Here is a 22169-nt window from a genome sequence, read left to right on the forward strand (position 1 = left end):
CTAAGCAGAAATGTTATACCTTCTTTATAGATTAAGGACTACCTTTAGTTATTACAATAAATGTCCATGACATATTCACTATTTATGACACTATAAATGTTTTCATTTGTTACTAATGTGCTTATGAGTATTCAAAGCATATCTGAAAAATTATACTGACTGTTAAACTACAAATAGAATGCAGGATGAGGCACAACAATTACCTGAGTTTGAAGGCGTGTGAGTCCTCTGATCCAAAGGATCTGTCCCGTTCTCTTCACTTCCTGAGAGATTGAACCCCTGGATGTGTCCTCCACCAAAGATCCTCCAGCGTCGAGATCCTCTGGGTTGCCCGAACCCCACGTGAACGTCTTGGGGATCTTCTTTGTGGGGATGGAGGTGATGCACTGGCCCCACACCAGTACCCCGGCACCTAAAAACAAGCACCACAGCCATTGGTCCAGAGAGAGAGGAGCTGTCGAAAAAGCCCGGCCTCCAAACTGAACAATTACAACCTGCAGAAGGCAATGAGCAATTTAAGATATTGCTGGTATTAATAAAGATATACACATGCTTTACATGAACGGTAAATAAAACTGAGATATTGAGTGCCAAAGAGAGTAAATTAAAACGAAAAAGAGTAAGACAGTTGGTGCAGCTATTATATCTAGTAGATCTAATATGCCTAATAAACAGTAAAATTTCACTTTTTCACCTTTTTTTCCTAAGCAGAATTTGGAGGGGGAAAAAGAGCGTGCACTTTTAAATATCTTTTGACTATTTGCTGCAGACTATTAAACCTTAAGATTTTAACAAATTTGGTCACATTATATCGTTTAATAAAAATATACGCAACCTGAATTTTTACATGGCTCTTGGTAAGGGAAAAAGTATTGTTGCTGCTTTTAATTGTATTCGGTCTACTGGAAAGTTATGTCCGTTTTATAACAACAATTTTCGACACATAAGCACATGTTCATTTGCCGTATGTTCGACTCTCTATTTTTATCGCGTAATGTATACATACTGAAGTAGCAAGTTAACTAAACCAAAATTGATTCACGTTAGTCTTACGTGTGGAGCGATAGTGTATCCATGGCCACTGATAAAGTTCATTAACGCCACTGTATTTTATACGAATTTCAACAAAGAATAAATGATACAGAAGCATGTAGAAATTTATTGAAAGTGTTTGTTGAAGGTACAATTTCTTACAAGGCAAGCAGAAGATGGTTTGACAAACTTGGAACAGGTGATTTCGAACTTTTTGATAAGCCTCGTTCTCGGCGATCATCTTTGCTCGGCGACGGTGCTGTTACGACCATGTTGGAGCAAGATCCTTTTGTGACAACATCGGAGATCGCAGAAAGGCTTAATTCAGCTCTTCAAATCATTTCGAACCATATTTGGAAGATAGGATTGGTGTGGAAATATTCAAGATGGATGCCACATGAATTAAGTCAGAAGAATTTGGATGATCGAGTCGTCATATGCACATCTCTGCTTGCTCCAAACAGAATGAAGCCCTTCTTGGACCGGATGATAACTGGGAATGAAAAGTGGATCACCCATAGAAACATCGTAAGGGCATATTGTGGACCCAGAAAACCTAGCCCTCCCAATTCTAAACCAAATTTGACCCTGAATAAAGAGAATGTTGTGTATATGGTGGGGGCATTCGAGGACCAGTACATTATGAGCTTTTAAAACCAAACAAAAAGCTCAATTGGGAGAAGTACTGTCAGGTGACAGGTGACGGAGGACGGGGACGCCTGACGTATAACATAGGTAAACAGGCATATGTCCCACGTCCTCCACTATCTCGAAGAAGCAACTCGCTGGAGCCCCGTGAGGCTGCACCAGGAGTTTACATGGCCATACAGGGGCTAGATGTCGGGTAGTTTTTACATAGGACGTTGTTAATAACACAAAGTAACTTAGAAAGAATATAAAGGATAGCATTAAAACATTAAAACACTCATATAAGCTGAAACACATAGATATACAAAATTAAACGTAAAAGCATAAAAACACACTCGTAATTACGTAACATAAAGACATAGAAACACACACGAAAATACATATCATGACACATAGAATACATATGGAAACACGTAGAGCACATAAATGCAAATATTACACTCAGAGGAAACATATAAGACATAGTAAGGTGTGCGTAAAGCAGTAGTGCTGTGCGGAAATATGCTCAGTTCCCATAATACATAATGTACATACTTTCATTAGGGGCTTCTGTTGCATGAATTACATATTTCGTTGCATACACTACATTCGTGCATTGTACGGATATTATATATTTCGATTTACGATAACACATCATTCCATTGGGTGCCCAGTGCTTCACACTGATAAACATGTCAGTAACATTATATCTGCAAGTTGGTGGCTATTGAAAGCAGATGTTAACACGAGGCTCGAAATTGAATGTGGAATGTGTATTACAGAATGTGTACATACTGCGAATATCTAATAGTTGAGTACATTGTCTGCAGTACCATGCTACTGTGGCTCGCAAATGTCTTGTCCTAGGGCGTTGATTTGCTGTACAACTGCGCAGATGCTCCTTATAGCTGGCGGGTGTTTGATTATGAAACGATAGTAAAGTGTTCTATCATTCGTTGGATGTGGTAAGTGGTGGTTTGTTGTTAGACTGCAGTCAAATAGATAGTGCTCGGGAGAACCTAGCATGCCACAGACACAATTGTCAGATGCTGAGATGCCATGACGCATAAAATAAGATGGAAATGGGCCATGACCCGTTATGTACTGTGTCAGTGGGGCTATTGTTATAAGACGTTCCGTGTCTACCTTTGGTAGGAAGTTATACGTCCTTCTCCCTGTGTCGCCACTATTCCATTCTTCTTGCCACTTTTCTTTACAGATGCTACGCAGAGTTTTCTTGAGGTGTGAGACGGGGGTAGGGGCACTTATAGTTTGAGCGTGGATGTTGTTGGCAGCCTCATTAGCCAGTCGGTCTGCGACGTCATTCCCTTCGTTGTCGGAGTGTCCTTTTACCCATACCATGTTAAAGCGGGCTTGATGATTATTGCGTAAAAGTTACTGTATATCTATGATGATGGGTGAAGCGTGGTGATGATCCCTGAGTGCGTGTAGCACTGACATGCTATCTGTGTAAAAAGTCGCATTGGTAAGGGAAAGGTTGAGGGCATGTCGTAGCGCATTCAATATTGCTAGTGCCTCTGCTTGGAAAATACTATTGCTGTTAGTGAGATGTCCTTTCCATTCCTTTACTAGTGTGCCATGTTCGTAGTGAGCAAACGCGCAGCCCACTCCCTGATCATGTTTTGATCCATCAGTGAACAGTTGTGTAATCGCACAGGAAGTGCGTTGTCTGGAGTGCGATGGCTGATGTTGGATTTTGACATGGATCCCTCTACCTTTGATGGCAGGGTGGATGTGTTGCACACTGCCAGGGAGTTCATAGTCTGTTGTTCTGAACGTAATTCCTGCATATGTGGCTTCATGTCTGTGATGAGTGATTCGTACATAGGTAGCCTCTGCCTCTGCCTTTATGTGTAATGGCAGCAGGCCTGCAAGTATCGTGGCGGCGCTGGACGCTGTTGTGCGATAACCTCCGCAGATGTTTAATGCAAACGGCCGTTGAATTGTGGTCAGTAGCTTGGTCTTTCGGCTGTTCATTGGTTGTGCCCATATGACTGCTGCGTAGAGAATTATTCTCTCTGCCACTGTCAGATATAATAGTTTCCTGATATGGGGGTTTTGTCCCCAATTTCTCCCTTGAAATTTTGAAATTGCCTGGCTTTCCTTGCGATGGTCGATGTTTTTGTACGTATTTCTTGGAGATGCGGTAACCAGGTGAGTCTTTGATCCCAAGTGACTCCTAGATATTTAATCGTCTTCGTTATTTTTAAGTTCTTGCCCAGTAGCTTTATACATGGACGTCTTGTGGGATTTGTGCCAGGACGTGGAATTACGATGGCTGCGGACTTTTGCCGAGAGATGGTTAACTTAAGTTTATTGCATAGGTCCGTGAATATCGAGCAGGTTTCTGTGGCATTCCGTTCCAGTTCATCTCTTGTGCGGCCAGACACCAGAAGGGCTACATCGTCGGCGTATGCTATAATATCTGTGTGCAAAGGCCATTCATGTTGTAGTATGGAGTTAAAGGTGATTATCCAGAGCAACGGACCGGCGCAAGAGCCTTGTGGACACCCTCTTTCCTGCCGCTTGATAGTGAGGCCATTGTTGTTGGCTACTATGAGCAAGCAATTAGACAATTTAAAGACAACAGCCCAAGAAAAGAGGCCGGCGATTTTCAAAAGGAAGGACATCGTACTGCATCATGATCACGCCAGGCCACATGCTGCTTTGGGGCCGCGTCAAAAAAATTGCAGAACTAGGCTGGGAAATTCTGTCCCATACACCACATTCCCCGAACTTAGCACCTTTTGACTATCACTTGTTTTTGTCCTTACAAAATTTTTTGAAGGGCAAAAAATTCAAAAATGAAGTAGATATCAAACAAGCACCAGTTAAATTTTTCGTATCAAAAGTTACATCATTTTTCAAAAATGTGATATACAAATTGTCAAGAAGTCATTAATAATAATGGCAATTATATAATTTTAATAAAGTTTATTGACGGTATGAAAAATTTGTATTTTGTTTTATTCCAGAAACGGACAGAACTTTCCAGTAGACCGTATATTTGGGCCAAACTTGGCGACCTTGCACTTAGAATTCGAACCCCGGGAACTCGGCAGAAAAAAATCTTAGAGGGGGAGAGTTCGTTGCTGGTGAAAAGTCGCATCGGTGTCAACTGTTCGAGAAATTAACGTTCTAATGTATCATATATTGTTATTATTGCATTTTTCAATAAATCTGAAGAAATACAAGCCTCATCCTCTAATGCAGTCCTTGAAAAGCATTTTTATGAAGTCGAGCATGAGCTTAAAACTGGCTCGTGAAAATTTCGTTTAGAAATTTCATTTTATTGTTTAGAAATTTCCTTTTATTGTTTAGAAATTTCCTTTTGTTGTGAATTCTTTGTTGCTTGATGTTGTGAATGTGTCTAGTTGAATATGGTTACACAGCGATCAAGTCGTCGTTAACCTGAGGAAAATAAGATCTGATGCCGCCATTTTCAATTAGGAACTATATATTTAAGCCACTGAATTTATTTTGTATTAAATATCGCTTTAAATTTTGAACTATCTGAAAATTTGTTTTATTTAACAATTCAGTATGGAAATAGAAAAAGTAAATAAAAAAAGATTATCTTTGCAAACTATTATTACGAGGTAAACTTCAAATCGAAACCGCAAATTCAAATCCACATAGTGACGTTTCTGATTAACTACTTGCTCAGTTGATGGTTAAAGAGCAGGACTTTTATTTAGCAGATAGCGAAATAGAATTTACCATTAGACTAATAAAAACGTAATCTTTCAAATTATGTCTCTTTGGGAAGCCTAACATAAATTATCAATTTAGAGGGATTTCCTCAAAATCAATCTACTGGCTCTAATAATCGAGGACCTGCTAACAATGATAGAATTTTAAATAAAAACTGCAAAGAGATTTAAATCAACAGAATGTAATCTTATGTTATTGGATAGATTCAAAAGTTTTGTATGAAAAGTAATGTCCCATATCACTGCTATGCTTACAGGGAATAATTTCTGATTGTCGGAGGTAGTGATTGTCTCTTTAATATTTTTATTTATTAAGATTATTTTTATATTAATATTTTTTAAATATAAAATATATTTTAATGTTTTTCCCCTTTTTATGGGCTAAATAAATAAATAAAGTATATATAAAAGCATATATTGACGGTATGAAAATGGTTTCATGGTTTTAATCAAATGTTTTGAAATTACAAGAAATATTTTTTTAGATATTCATCATTCTTGGTCATATGTGGCTAAAAATGAAAGCGTGGCATTTCCGTAAAAGCATTATATTGTATCTTTAACGGAATTTTAAGGAACGATAGAAGTGATAGAATAAAAATGGCAATGTTCAGTTCAGCTTAATTTTCTTTGACAATTTTGATATCAAATCCGTCATTGTTAATTTTAGTCATATATAACCAAGAACGTTATGATAGTTCAAAAATTATTTTTCAATTTTTTAATGCATTTAATTAAAACTGCGCACTTAAAAAGATTATTAATATATATTTCAAGAAATATTTTAGCAGTTATAAAAATGATCATCAAGATTGTCTTTGGGCAACTAAAATTTTAATCACTGCATTCCTTAACCATTTCCAGACTGCGCGCCTTTGTTTAAGACGTTCTCTCGGGACGGAGGAGAGTCAAAAGAAATGCTCCCACAGGACGGGTGCGTCGTAGTAAGTCTTAACTTTAGAAAAGAAATCATTAAAAAGAGTTTAAGTCGAAACGTCATTTTTGGTACCAGTTCAGACTATTAATTAAGCTATCATATACGTTAAAATTAGCAATCAATAGTCTTTTTTCTTTACTTTACATGAAAATATATTAAGAAAATTGCTTAAATTAAAAATAATTTTCAAATGAGCTGTTCAAATTATTGCGAAGCTTTAGTTGACAAAACACATTAACGAACTTCAAAACTAATTACAAAAAGTACAAGAAAGACAATTTACGAGAACAAGTAACAAAATCTTTAACGGAAAGTGGAAGGCAGGCACTCAGCTTAATCTCTGATAAATGCCTCTATCAGAATCACTAGAAATATCACTTTAGAAAATGAATCGTCACTGTAATTTATGTCATTAATTGGCTCATTTACTATGCGAGTATATCTTTCATCTGATAAATACCGTTTTCTCGCCAAAATAAGCTGCAGTGAAGGTTTTTCTAAAATTTAAAGGGAAGAACACAAAGCGATGCAGAACTTCACACAGTAACCCTAAAAGACCCTGCAAAGCACAGGGAAAAAAGACTAAAAAAGGATTCGGAGAACTATCGGGAACGCAAATGTTTATATTACGTGGCGAGTTAAAGAGGCGATCCCCTGTTTGTTTACATTATGCTTTCTTTCCCCTGCCAAGTGACTCATGTTTCTCTCATTTCGAGTAGAGTGTCAAATCTACACGCAACTTAAATCCTATATGGACAAGCAATGCCATCTTGTGGCAAAAGTTAGTTTTTAAAACGGTCCAAGAGACTAGCACAAATATGTGACGGCCGAGGGTGAACGAGAAAACTCTCTGGCACGCCAGCGTGCTAGCCGGGAAATGAGTTAGTTTCTTGCTGGAACATATGCATGACAATAGGCAAGGATTTGATATATCAGCAAATTTTATGAATTCGTTCAAGTAAGCAGAATTCTCCTGTTGTTACGATTAAAACAGATTTAATCATTTAGTACTAATTAATTCGCTCATTTTACACGTTATGATTCGAAAATCACTGAGTAGCACATTTCTATGGTTTCATCTGTTTCTGCTTAATCTGCAGCAAAAATTATAAGAACCCAAATTTTTGACGTACCTGAGCGGCGGCGGTGACAACGAGAATGCTGTAGAAGACGGGGTTTGTGAGAAGGCCCTCAAAGATGTTCCTCTCTCCGTGGATTTTTCGAGCATTGATCTCATTGAAGAGGGTCATCATGACGAAAGTGTTGAAGATGATGGTGAAGTGCTGCGTAGGCGGAGAATGTAAGGGCGCGTACATGCCCGAGTCGATGTCGAAGATGCGGTGCCCTAGATGATTAAATAAGAGTACCGTTATTGATTAGGTTATAACGGAGTGTGCTTCAGAAAGACTGCATGAATAAATACCTTCTGAACATAGTAAACTAGAGAAATTTAAATTAAAAATCAGTTCGAACATGCAAGAAATTGTCATTTATTGAAAATAAGTTGGCACTCATTTCAACTTTGTCAAAGCGTTGTCGTTACGTGAACACAGTGGAAGCTACATTGCTTCACGTGGAAGTTAGCGTACTTAGTCGAAAGAAGAGAGGCTGAATCTAGAACAGGTATTTCCATACCTTCCACAGGTATGGATTGGAAGCTACATTGTACAAGAGTTTTTTTTCAGAAAAATTTCAAAAGATGAATCCAAACTGAGTGTTTTGTTTAATTAATGTGAGCGAATCAATTGCAAGCCTGTTTTTGTACTTTTTCGCTTTTTTCTGTTTAATATACCGCATGGACGTGATTATTTTTATAATTAATAAATTCATAAACTCTTGGAGTTCCGATACTGGTGCTATGTTGAAACACTTAACGGTGTTCTGCAGTTCTGGACCGTTTTCAGGAACAAATAAAAATTATTCACATAGTAACTTAGAGAAAATAGCTTCCACCATAGACATCATCGCAGAACGGATAACGTTCGTTAAACAAGGCACGAACGTATCTCCTTAAACTCAACAAATAATGTATTTTTGGTTATTGCAGGTATGATTTCAGCGTTATTTTAAGAGTGAGTTAAAAATATATTTCTTTGTCTTTACGGGCTGTCCTATCAAGACCACACAAACTCTGCACTGCAACTTCCTCATTTGGAGTACATTAAAAATGCCAAAAGTAATGCATATCTGTACGACCCATACTTTTCGAAACAAAAATATGACGTAATATTCGATGCAGAATATCGCTATTTGCACATGTTTACATAGGAAGCTGTTCAAAATCGGTCGCGGACACTTAGCCGACAGGACACTTAACCGACACCAGTTAGCCGACAAGACATTTAGCCGACATGGACATTTAGCCAACAGGACATTTAGCCGACAGTGACACTTAGCCGACAAGACATTTAGCCGACAGGACATTTAACCGACACGGACACTTAGCCGACACGGACACTTAGCCGACAAGACACTTAGCCGACAAGGACACTTAGCCGACAGGACATTTAGCCGACAGGACATTTTGCTGACACAGAGAGTTAGCCGTCAAGACATTTAGCTACGGGATACTTAACTGTCAACACAAATAAAAAGCATAAAAATTGTAAGAGAAAATTGTTTGTTTGAATTTTTCTATTAATTCATGTTTTTAATTTCTATTAATTAATTTCTATTAATTGTTTGAATTTTTCTATTAATTCAGATTTAAAATATTCTGTATAGGACACAAAGCCGACAGTAACGTTTAGCTGACATGTACCCAATAATTATTCAAACTTACTATCAATTACAAAATTTCTCGACTTCTCCATAAGTTCAATATTTAAGTTATTTTTTCACTATCAGTAAAATTCAGTTTTCGATTCTTAAAGATCTCATGCATACTTTTAATTATTGTGTTAATTTAACTTGCCTTGGCGTATTGCCGGCTGTCACCTTGCCTACATCCGGAAGACTATGCTGCGAGTATAATTTTCAAGAAAAAGCTGGTGATAGCACTTCATTTCACAAAATAGAATTTTTAGATATTTTTATTTTTGAAACTGAGATTGATTTATAAAAATTTAGCATGTTTATCAGGCATAATTAATGTTCTAAATAATTATAAAGCTGTTGCATCCTTTCAGGTCTGGATATTTGTTTGGGTTTTCCTATGCTGTAAGGAAATTTGTATCTCCTTCTTTTAAAAAATAATATTTTAAATCTGAATTAATAGAAAAATTCAAACAAACAATTTTCTCTTACAATTTTTATGCTTTTTATTGGTATAAATAAGTAAAAAATACTAAAATTGAAAAAATGAATTTTTGAAAGTTTTTGCTTAAAATTCTTATTTGTACTGCTTTTTTAAAATTATATCTGAATATTATAGTATAATATTCTACAAAAAAGTTTTATTTCAATAATATTTCATGATACATCATAGTGATTAACACTTTTAACACTTTAATAACTTTTATGCATTTATTATAATGTTAAAAATTGTATTTAACTGTAATAATTAATTAATTGTGCTAGTATTTTATAGTGATTATTTTTTAAATTTATTTCTAGTTCTGCATAAATTTTCTTATATATTGTTAATTTATTTTATTAGCCCAAAGAGGCGGCAGCTCAGAAAAGCTATTAGTTTCGAAACGGCATTTTGCTTTGTTTCACTATAAATGTCCGTTTCACTTTGCAAACTGTTGCCACCAAATATTATCGCCCTGTATTATATTTAAAGAAATTAAATAATGAAGAATCTGCATGAATGCATGTATGTTTCTCTCGCACTGTGAAAAAAACAACAGAATTTAGAACCATAAAATTTTGAATAATGTAATCCTCCACCCGAACATGGGGCACCTGCACCGCCTAATTTCGAATTTGTTTTAATCCATTTCATATTTTGTAACTTAAACGAAGTTTTGATTAACAAATTCAACGAGTTCAAAGCGAGCAATGGCAACCCTGTACAGACAATAACATTTTTATCTCCAACGCGGAAATTCTAAAGATATGTCATTTTCAAATATTTTGTGATATTGTTCTTGAATTGAATTTTATGTGGTTTACTTGCGAAGAATATGATGTTTAATAAATAAAGGTAACACGCAAAACGTTACAAAAACGCTCCTTTGGGCGTAATATAAAATTATATTGCTGAGTGCTTCCAGAGTTTATCTTTTTTTTTCCTCATTACACTCAAAAAAGTTTATGCTCCGAATTTTATGAATTACTAAAATAAATAATCATCTTTTAATGTTAATAATTAATGATCATATAATCAAATAAATGATCGTCTTGTTATGTTATAATAATTTTAAAAACTACTGCCTGAAAATACTCATAAAATCAAAGAAAATTATCAGATCTTGTTTAATTTTACCTTATTTGTTTCAAAGCATCATATGCTATCAGTATTATTTAATTTTCCTTTATTTGTACACAAAAATAAGTTCATAAGTTTTGCGTTTAGAATTTTTACCGTTTAAGTAAAGAAATTTATACAAGAATTACGCTTGAAAAAATGCGCAAAATGCAATAAAAAATACTTTAATGAGATATATTAAATCTTGTTTGCAAAAACTGTGACTTTCATCACTTATACAACGTATCACATTTAATAATTAAAAACAGTTATGTGATACAAACGCCATAGGTTTCCGTAAGCCAGATCGTCCCTACTCTTTCTTGCGGACATGTGGGCGATGCACGCTCCGCCCACTGGGTTAGTCTATCTCTTATAAGGTCTATGTATGTACTATGTATCGTGCTGTTTGGTGTATATTGGCGAAATTGATAAAGCGCTGAAATTTCTCGTCAGGGATGAAAATGAATGAAATTTCGAAAGAAAAAAAGAATTTTTTTAGCTAAGTACGGCGGTCACTAAATTACATTTTAATGTGAGAGCTTCAAAAATTATCCATAAAGCTTCTTCATTTAATCAACTGGGTTCTTTTTAACACTTTCACATCATTAATAATTTTTCTTGTTTACTTAATGATATTAATTTTCCAATCTCGCTCTTCCAAATGCTTTCAAATTTTTAATACCTTTACGTTTCATTACTATTTTACACATCACATCATGTTACATTTTTTCCCTTACAAAATCATTTGGCTCCTTCCACTAATGAAATTTCCTTTCCCTGTCATGAAAAATCTGAATAATGCAATAAAAATTATTTTTATTCTTGAATTATACTTTTTATGGAAACATATAGTGGTGAGGGTTAGTTTAGCAAAGCTATTTTATTTTGTTATTAAAAACAATTAAAAAAAGTGAATTTTTTAAGACAAGCAAAGGTATAAATTACTATTTGTGACCTCTATAATTTGCAGTTCATGATTCTTGAGATAAAAATTCTGTAACATTTTATTGACCACGCCTCTCGCTTAAAATACTTACTTAGGTAAATGTTTATAGCCCTAAACTAGTGCATAATGTTTAATTTAGAAGTAAAATATTCTTTAAGGTTTTGTTTTATTCATTTTCGAGAAATTTCAGCGCTTTTTCAATTTGGCCAATGTACACCAAACAGCACGATACATATCAAACAATGCTAAATTAACACAATAATTAATAGCACAATATGAGATCTTTAAGAATCGAAAAATGAATTTTACTGATAGGTGAAACAATGACTTATATATTGAACTCATGGAGTAGTCGAGAAATTTTGTAATTCATAGTTTAAATAATTTTTGGGTACGTGTGAGTTAAACGTCACAGTCGGCTTAGTAACTTGTTGACTAAATGTCTTGACAGGTAAGTGTCCCGTAGCTCTAAATGTCCTGACGGCTAACTCTCTGTGTCGGCCAAATGTCCTGTCGGCTAACTGTCCGTGTCGGCTAAATGTCCTTGTCGGCTAAATGTCCTGTCGGCTAACTGTTCGTGTCGGCTAAATGTCCTGTCGGTTAAGTGTCCTTGTCGGCTAAGTGTCCGTGTCGGCTAAATGTCCTGTCGGTTAAGTGTCCTTGTCGGCTAAGTGTCCGTGTCGGCTAATCTAACTGGTGTCGGTTAAGTGTCCAGTCGGCTAAGTGTCACGGACCCGTTCAAAATGTCCGTAGCGCATATCAAATCACTCACGTTCACGTCGTGGAGTGGCTGACTGTTCACATTGTAGCAGTATGGTGTCCAACAAAGTACAAGCAGCATGAAGACCAGCAACTACGTCACTTTCTGTAGTAACTATATCTTGATAGACCAATTTCTTCACATGGCTCCATAGGAAGAAATCCAAAGTTGTCCAGATTTGGCGATCGTGACAGTCTAAAACCGAACCCCCCACGTTCAATCCAGCGGTCAGCATATTTCACATCTAGCCAATCCCGTACAGGAGCGCTGAAATGCGGTGGAGATATATTCTGCGGGAGCTATAGAGTATATAACGGATATGAACCGTAGGCGATGTGACGTTTCTTTCGCATTTATCTCGAAAACTATGGGTGGTACAGGTACAATTTCTGTGGCCGTTTTTTATATAGTCCAAGTCAGGAATCTGGCTGTGCAGAGTTTGGGTGGTTTTGATAGGATAGCCTGTATATATGATTTATTCAGATGAAATGACCTTGCTGACAAAATTCTAAAAATTAGTATAATTTTACTACAGTAAATAAATGATCGTATGTAATAAAAATGTAATGATCATTTCTAAAGAAGGACAAAATACAAACTAAAATGAATTCTTTCGTATTTTTACTTTCAGTTTTATATATGGAAGCTGAAAATCATACCGATGAAAAGTAAAGTGAAGATGACTGTCAGCTGATAAATGGCATGTCCAAGAATGTTTTTCATCATGGTCCTGGAGATGAGAGGTTTTGTCCTGCCGTAAGGCTTCCTCAACAACAGTTGGGGGGTTGGCATCTCTGTTGCCAAGGCCAGAGAAGCTAAAGTGTCCATGATTAGATTTACCCAGAGCATTTGCACTGCTTTCAAAGGACTGTCCTGAAAAAAAAATCAGGTTCGCAGAATTATACAGATGTATACAAGACACATTTTTTCACTCATTTCTAATCCTTGGTTAACTAGAAATTCAAAGACGTACTCTCAGAACACGTCTACGTACTAAGTGTTGCAGTTTTTACATTGAGTATATCTTACTTTTTCATTAACATTTATAAGGAATGTCGGTGACTATTGTCATTTAAAAATGTCTTTAGCTTAGGCTTTCCCATTATTCGTGTCACTTATCGTCACATTTTGTTATGTTAATCACCAAGGCGTTCATCTCCTAAAATCAGAAGGATTTAGAAGCAACATAATGTATATCTCAGTAATTTATATCTTTATTTTATCTCTCAGTTATGAAAATGATATAATTTATAATTCATAAAGCTGAAATTATTTAATATAGTATATGAGAGATAATTTTTATAAATATTTACACGTTAGAGCACTTATCTCTAAAGCGATATGTTAAGTTTTTCGGTACAGAGTAACCGTTTGCCAACAAATTTGTTACAATTTATTTTCAATAAATGTTTAAGCTGTTATACCAAGAATTGCAGCAACATTAATAATCACATAACTCAAACTGATTACTTTCCTACAATTAGTATGCAGTGCTTTATAAAATATTTCACTGTTGCCGCTGAATCCTAAAAAAGTCAAAACGCACGCGATTTCTTGACTTTTTACATCCCCCCCTCGTTGATGATTACAACCTGTGGAGATGGCAACCCTTACGGGTTACGAGGGTCTTCCTCATTCCTTATACTATTTACTTCTGGGTGACTACGTTTGAATCTCTTGTAAGACAAGTTACAGGTAATAGTTTGGACATCTGGAGAATAGTTTGGGCGTCAACAAAACATTGTTTCACTGTTGCCACTGAATAATAAAAAGTGAAAGCGCACGCGACTTGTTGACTTGTTACAACACATAACAGTAGCCTTTGCAGTAAAATATTCCGTAACGTTATAAAATTTCTAACATCAAATTCCGCTTTGAAACTTAATCAATTAAATCATATATTTTCTAAATAAAAGGTTATTAATAATTTTTTATAAATATCTGTATTTTAAGATGCGAAAGCCCATGCTCTCGAAACGTGTATGTGTTTATAAATGGGGGGGGGGAACCGACCGTTTGGGCTTAATATAAAATCTGAAAACTTTGTAGAGACATTAGAATTAACTGGAAAAGCCGGAGAGATGAAAAATTAGCAAACGTCTTCGCCGGGAATTGAACCACGGACCTCTGGAATACCGGCCCAGCGTGCAGAACCACTACACCACGAAGGCACGTTAGGAAGGCAGGAGAAATACCTTACAGCTTTAAAATTTTATTTATTTAATTAATTTTTTTATTATTTAGTATGATGTGACTATTTAAAGTGATTCAAAAATATAATATTCAATAAAAAATATTTATTTATTTTAGTAAGATATTAAACCTAACATACTAAAATCCCAGTTTTACGAAACTTGATGCAATCATTTTGAAAGTGAAAAGACCATTTACTTTCATTGACTGACTGACTGATAACATATCGCCAGAATACCACTGAGATCAGTAGTTTATCTGGCTCAATCAAATTTATGCCAGATGGGCGCCATAACATAAGACTATCTTCATATAATATCCGCCGTAAGGAGGAGCAAAGACGGATAAAGGATAGGAAGACCAGCAACGCAAGAGCTCAGTAATAATTAACAGGCGCAGTTAAGGCGTGACTAAGTGGGAGTCATAGTATGTGAGAATTTACTTTCATTATGGGATTAGGAGCAATATATACAATATATAGAGGTAGTTCGACATACGTTAATAATTAGTTCCAGCTCCTTTGACTTATACCAAACTGGACGTATATCAGACGAACTTTTTCGATAAGAAATAAAGGAAAAATAATTAAACCGTTCTTATAAAAAATTGTACTTTCGTTAGTATAACATTATTTAATACTTAAATACAAATGTAATGGATGAAATATATGCTGTACATCACTGGTCGTTAAACTTTGTCGACTCACGGAACCTTTAGAACTGATAGGTTTCTTTCGGATAAACCCATCCCTCTCTTAAGAAAATATATCTTAAAACAATATTTAAAGTAGATCAATAAGTTACAGGTAATGTATGTAAAGACATGTAAAGAGAAGTATTGTATTTTTTATTAAAAATTTTAGCATATAATTTACCCATTAATAGCATTAGCTCGTATTGCAGATGTCACTTACTTCTTCAGCAACTCAATCTTACTTCAATCAGCAGTTTTAAAAACTTCTCGTAAAATGGAGAAATTCTTCTTTCCATAACTCCGATAAATTAGGTATAGACTTAACTATAAAATATTTTAGAAATTTCTCTATTTGAAGAATTTAAAATTTTCTTCTTGCAACCTAGAGAATTCGTAGGTCAGCACTAAATCTTCTTTGAAAATTACAGAAAGGTGTAATTCATCATCCCAGTGCCTAATGCTATGAATATCGTGACTGAAGATGTCTTTTAAGAATTTCTTTCTACTTCTGATTTAAACAAGATTAAATAATAAATCAATATTAAGTTGCCCTTCCATTTTCCTTATATGTTTCATTTTTTGAATGCATTATGTTAATTAATAAATTAAAAGAATTAAAAGTGAGTTTGTGCGCTATGTGGATCAATGATTTTTTTACATTATTTTCAACACACATATTTTTATTATTCGTGCCCTAAGTCATTTTAGCAAAATGTTTGGAAAAAATCAACTCTTTGAAGCTTTTAAAAATGCCATTTTTCTTTTTCTTATTTTGGTACTATTTCGTTTTGAGGACCGTAAAAAATCGCCAAACTATTGTTGATGCCAGTGCCGCCAAAAATAATTGCGGCAACCCTAAAACAAGAAAGGAAGTATAATAGTAAATAACTATCTAAAGATTATTGTTTTAATTTAGATGAAGGGCTAATTTCATATAATACATTTTTATTATTATAATTAATATAAAAAGGCTAATCATGACTGAAAGGAAGCATAAGAGTAAATAACTATTTCAAATCATTATTATAACTTATATATAAAAAAAGCTAAACATAACTGAATGGATTCTTGCATCGCTATTTCGCTACCGAGTTATCGCTAAAGCATAATTTCATCTCGTTGGTTGTTCAAACATAATTTTCTATAATGAATGATGCCTTTTCTTTGAAAAAAATTCTCGGTAACGTGCAGAATCGCCCACTTATTTGTTTGGCGCTTTTTTTTTATAAGGGTAAAAAACAATTGAATTTTTGTCAATTTTTTTTAATTTTTTAAGCAAAAATAGGCCGACCTGTACATAGATAAAGTCAAGGGTGTGCGCAGTGCCATATTTATGCAATTCTGGGATTTTTTTTAAAGTGAAAATAGGTGGATGTGTACATGGATTGCAGACTTTTCGTCATGGGCAATACCCAAATTGTTAAATCCATAGGCTATTAAAAAAGGATTTAAAATCAAAAAAGGATTTAAAAATAAAATTAGTATTTCATTGGCGTCTTAAAAAATACAGAACTATCTAAACTTACGCAATTTGAAATCAGCGCGTACGCTAGATTTGGCTCGCTGTTAAATGGGCGCGTTTGTTAGACTTGGCGCTTTTGCGCATGCATTTTCGTTTCAGTTTTTTACGGTCCTCAAAACGGAATAGTAACCTTATTTCATTTAGTTTTACATAAATATCTGACTGTTATATCTGACATTTTAGATATATGAATTTTTCTATGCAAAATGCGGCAAATCTTCGACAGTTAGACTTAATTTTGTTGCTTTTCTATTTAAAGATTATCCTAAGTTGCGATATTTTAATTCTGCTTTCTTTTTATCGTTTCTGATGTTTTGTTTTCTTGTATTATTTCTTCACTTGTCTACTGTTGTGTCTATTTAATTAAAATTTACATGCTTTTCTCTCTTTTGAACTCAGTACTCAACCGGACTTAGTGGGTGAACATCAGAATTAGCATCTGCTAAACTTCTTTCCTTTTATTTTATTTACTTTATTTTTTTAAGCAAAACTCAATGAAGACAACAGTGATAATACATATAATAAATCCCATGCAAGATGAAAGCTTTCATTAACATTAGGCAAATTTTTTAATATGAGTAAAAACCAGAAGATTTAATAAGCATCAAATTTCCGCATACTGTTACTTATTAAATTAATATTATATTATATTAAAGAAGGATTTCGAATTTTTCGGCATATTCTTACTATGCCTCTTAAAAACAGGACGTAAATTGAATCATTTCTTACTTCGATTGCGCATGCTCCAACGAAGGCCACTATGACTGCCACGACGTTGACTGTCAGCTGGAACTGAAGGAACTTGGCGATGCTGTCATATACATTTCGTCCCCACATAACAGCTTTAACGATGCTTGTGAAATTATCATCTGTTAAGATGATGTCGGAAGCCTCTTTTGCTACATCTGTCCCCGCAATACCCTAAAAAATTGCGTATATTTCTAATTCTCAAGTTCCAGTATACAAATAAGCTACAATCAAAAAATTAATTAACAACTTTTTCAAGAGCTTTCCATGTAAAGTATGATATAATTTCATAAGTATGCATGATTTAAGAATTGTCATACACTTCATCATACAACAAAGAAGATAAAAAGTATAATAACCAAATAAATTTCTTTTATCACTCAATAGATTTAACACTTTCTGACTGAGAAAAATGCTCTCTCTGTGTCTGCGGGACCTCACCAGAAGCCAAATGGTTAAGACAGTAGAAAACTAGTAGTTATTGGCTCAGATCCATGCTAAGATGGTGGCTGCATAGTGCTTCTGTTATGTGAAACGATTTTGGTTTCGTTTAGTTTATTATGGAAAAGGACAATACAATAGGGCTGTCTTCGAAAAGGAGGAATACGTTCGTGGAAGACTTTCTAAGGTTCGTATACACGTTACCAATGGAGAAAACCAGAAAAACGCCAATGCAGCCAGCCCGTTCGCCTGGAATTGAACCGTTTCAAATTTCTACTGTTCAGGGGTCTTATTCTATTCAGCCACTGAGGAGCCTACCTTAATAAGGTTAGGTTAGGTTAGGTTATTTAATTACGACAAAGCCTCGAGGGCTATCTGCCTAAGTGGAGGAATGCCTTCGTGGAGGATTTTTTAAGGCAAACTGGCTAGTATACACGTTACACATGGGGAAAACGACGAAAACACCCAAGCAGCCAGCCCGTTAGCGGGATTCGAACTTCGGACCGAACTACCAGTGTTCAGCGACTTTACCGCTCAGCCGCTGGTGGGCGTCTATCTTAGTAAGAGAGAAAAGCGTCAGAGGATAAGATTGAATTAAACTGGATTATTTAAATTATGGAAACGCACGCTTGGGATATTTGTCTAAATGGAAGAGGTGCCTTAGTCGGAGATTGCTGAAGGAAATTTGTCTTAGAGGACAAAAATTCCGTTGTTGTGTTATGATAGGATCTGCTCTGTTCAAAGAAGTTCGAGTTTCTTTGCTCAGGTTCACTTTACTCAGATGCAACATGGTGCTAGTCAAAAACGTCTTCTCTTTTTTTTTCTATAATACGAATTGCACTATTCTATATGTTATTAAATTAGACTTTGCTTCTAAAGAAAATACGCAGATGCCATCTAACAGCCAAATTAAAAGTAATGCAAGTTCCATTCATGTGATAAGCCTTTTCTGTGAACTTTTAAGTAACTTTTATTTTTATGTAATTCGTAAATCATTCCGAAATAAAAGCGCAGAGGCAAAACTATTTTAATCAGCAGAACAGAAGACGTATTATATACGGTAAGGGTATATTAATGACAAAATTAAAAGAAAAAGACATATTCATAAAAAATATTCTGTACCACTGGGGTAACATTTTGTCTATGCAATCAATAAAAAGGCTATTATTTATATCATAAAAATTTTCATCGAATCATCGAATTTTTCACTAATCGAAGCGAATCAGAACTGCACAAACTATTAATCTCAAACAAACAAATTTTTAATTGAACTGTATTGTAAAAGTATAAGTCATTATATTTATAATTTTATCAAAGAGGTTTCATGTTTTATTATTCATGTAAAATTGTAGATGAGTTTTGGAAAGAGAATGGTTTAATCTATTGTTCCCATCCATCTATACGGTAAATTAGTGTTCTCCTTTTATTTCATTAATTATTTTATGAGTATTAAATAAAAGCTTATTTTATAAAACTTTTTCTTTATAAGTGAACAAGGTTTTGAGTGAAAAATGATATCTAGATAATGACAGCCATTTATGAGAGAAATAACATGATTGATAACATAAATCAGTATTGAAAACTTGATTAATCTTTATCCTTGTGGTAGACTAAAATTGCTTTTTCCAGAATTTATCTGTCATTTGTTATACTGTAAGCTCTACTTGCTTATCTTCTAAGTGACAACTGTACTTGTAGTACGTGCGTGTAGGAATTACACAGGAGAAGAGTTAAAAGTTCCCTTTATTAAACTGTTTAAAATTTACAATGCGTCGAGTTGACGCTAACACACTACGCCTCACTTGGGCGGTAACTCAAATCACAAGAAATAAAAATTCAAAGATTTTAATAAGTCGTAGAAATTACGCGACAGGGTTCAGATAATCCTGTTTCTAAACTCGCGTCGAAAACTAGTGGCAGCAAAGTAAATGCTGTTATGCCACGCAAACCAGCAATAAATGCAGAAATAGAAGCTCACGCTACAGAGGTGACGGCAATAGACTAACTCTCTAATTTTCCATTTTGAACTCAGTATTTAAACTTTGGTAGAATTTGCATTCCTTCACGCGTGCTACCAAATTTAAATATTCTGGCATTGATAATTAGGGGAATGAAAGCTTATAGGAAAGCTTAAAATTAAACTTGTTAACTAAAATAAATATAAATTCTTACAATATTTTGCGAGATTTGAACGAAGGAGTCTTATAACCACATACATTTCGTTAATTCATTAAGGTGAGATTTATTTCATAAAAAGATTTTCAAAAGTGAAGAACAACAGACATTTATTTTAAGATAGTTTTCGTTTTAAGTTGTTGAGATGAAAAGTTTGCTAACCAGCTACTCTTCTTTGTATGCTGAATATTAATCACCTAGAATCACATAAATGAAGGAAAGCATGATAAGTAATCTTTCAAGAAAGCTGCCCACTAACATGCAAGAATTGAAACAATCCATTAACGCGCAACCATTGAAAAGTGACAGTTTCTCATGGTAAACTGGTCACTATCGTGAAAAAATCCATTTTCATTTCTAAAAACCCCATTTGCAATATTCGTTGGAAAGCAAGCACTAAAAAGGAAAGTGATCCTTACTTAATCATTTATTTCATAGAGTGTAATAGATACTATTAAAAAAATTGACGAAAATTAAATCAAAAGACTAGTTTTAAATTCATACTTAACCAAAAATCCCATAATTTTAAAACTCATTACATTAGTAGTTAAAATGTAAAATGACAACAGGGCAATTAAACTTGTCGTTTAGAAAAGAGCAAGTTACCAGCATTAATCAAATTTACTCAGAATAATTTAATTTTTTTTTCAGTAATTGCTTTTACCTCTTTTAGAATTTCTAATGACATCCATCGTAACGTATCAGATAATCATATATGCATCATGCATTAACAATACTTCATTAGACTTCACAGAATTACTAAAGAAAAATATTATATGAAAAATTGGAAGTTCATTATTATGCTATTTGAGATTTTTGAAATAATTGAGCAAATCAAGATTGTGTTCTGGAAAGAATTGCTTTATGGCGAAAATTCTTTATGATTAATAAATACTTATGGGATAATTTAATGTTGAGAAGGAAGAATATTATAGTTTCCTACGCGTTCTCTGTTTTGTTGTGAATTTCAAAAAATTTAATGAATAGGGGAAAAAAGAGAGATTGCCATTATTTATTTATTTTTGGATGATTTGATGACTTACAATCTGATTAACTTGTATGGGTTACTGGTAATGTTCTACCACATTACAAGTACAATTTGAACATTTATTTTTTTACAAAATCAAAGCTGACTATTGAGAAAAATTAGACTCTGAGGTTTACAACTCTGAGGTTGATAAAGGCTTGTCTTTCGATGGCAAATCTGGGCAATTGGAAAATGTTCCAGTCTATGAAAGAACGAGTCTGGCTAGAAAGCTGAAAAAGCAGAATTTCTTAGTCTAACTCCAGTGATTTCTAACAGATCGTTAGAGCCACCTGCTGTCTTCTGTAACTTTCACAACTTGAAAGCACCATGCCGGAGCCACCTGTAAAAAACTTTTCAACAAGATGTACTTGCTAACTGTGCGTCTTAGTAAGGATCCTGTTGCCTAACATAGGGAGTTTTAAAAGATTCTATCACGTTAATGAATCACAGCAAACAAACAATATATATGCACGTGTATTGTTTAGATAACGTTTATGCGGTTTATTCTTATTTTTTAAGTTAATTTTTTAATTTTATGTCGAAGCGCTAGACCCATTCATCATCCAGTGGGACGATGGGATCCGAACCAGTCATTAATGGGGCCGTAAGACAGCACAGACCTTTTCTTGCCCGGAACTTATTCCTATGCCAAATGCATAGCCTGTGACAATGGAATTGTGATTAGGATTGCATATCATTATATCATATTATCAATATTACAGATCTTTATTGGCTCATACGCGACTCTTGCTACATCCGCAGCCGAACTTCAAGATCACTGTTGCCATTACAGACACATGAAGTGCGTTCGACATCAGAAGTTCACAATTGTTCGCAAAGGTATATTCCCACCGTCGTAGCTTTGCAGCTGCACTGCAATTTTGATAGAGAAAACATACCAGGGAGGACGGATCCGAGGATGTCCGACCCTTTTTATCATACCAACAAATCACTCCAGAGGGATTTCGGCTCTTCATT

At 34.6% G+C, this 22169-nt stretch overlaps 1 protein-coding gene across 7 annotated transcripts in view; it reads right to left on the bottom strand.

Moving 5' to 3' along the window:
- LOC118192450 (plasma membrane calcium-transporting ATPase 3-like) overlaps positions 1-22169 on the bottom strand; it is a 480953-nt gene that overhangs the window by 14517 nt on the left and 444267 nt on the right. For all 7 annotated transcript variants that reach the window (XR_015043552.1, XR_015043551.1, XM_085825569.1 and 4 more), the window contains exons 15-18: positions 17531-17722; positions 13053-13266; positions 7464-7675; positions 204-494 (exon numbers count right to left, since the gene is read on the bottom strand). Coding sequence is in view for 5 of the 7 variants with exons in the window: in XM_085825569.1 (XP_085681695.1) it covers positions 204-494; positions 7464-7675; positions 13053-13266; positions 17531-17722 (909 nt within the window). In the remaining 2 variants the exon portion in view is untranslated. The remainder of the gene's footprint in view (positions 1-203; positions 495-7463; positions 7676-13052; positions 13267-17530; positions 17723-22169) is intronic.

Source organism: Stegodyphus dumicola, chromosome 10 (genome assembly GCF_044657685.1).
Source record: "Stegodyphus dumicola isolate Sdum_Otavi_A_Nest chromosome 10, ASM4465768v1".
In the NCBI taxonomy this organism is placed as follows: domain Eukaryota; kingdom Metazoa; phylum Arthropoda; class Arachnida; order Araneae; family Eresidae; genus Stegodyphus; species Stegodyphus dumicola.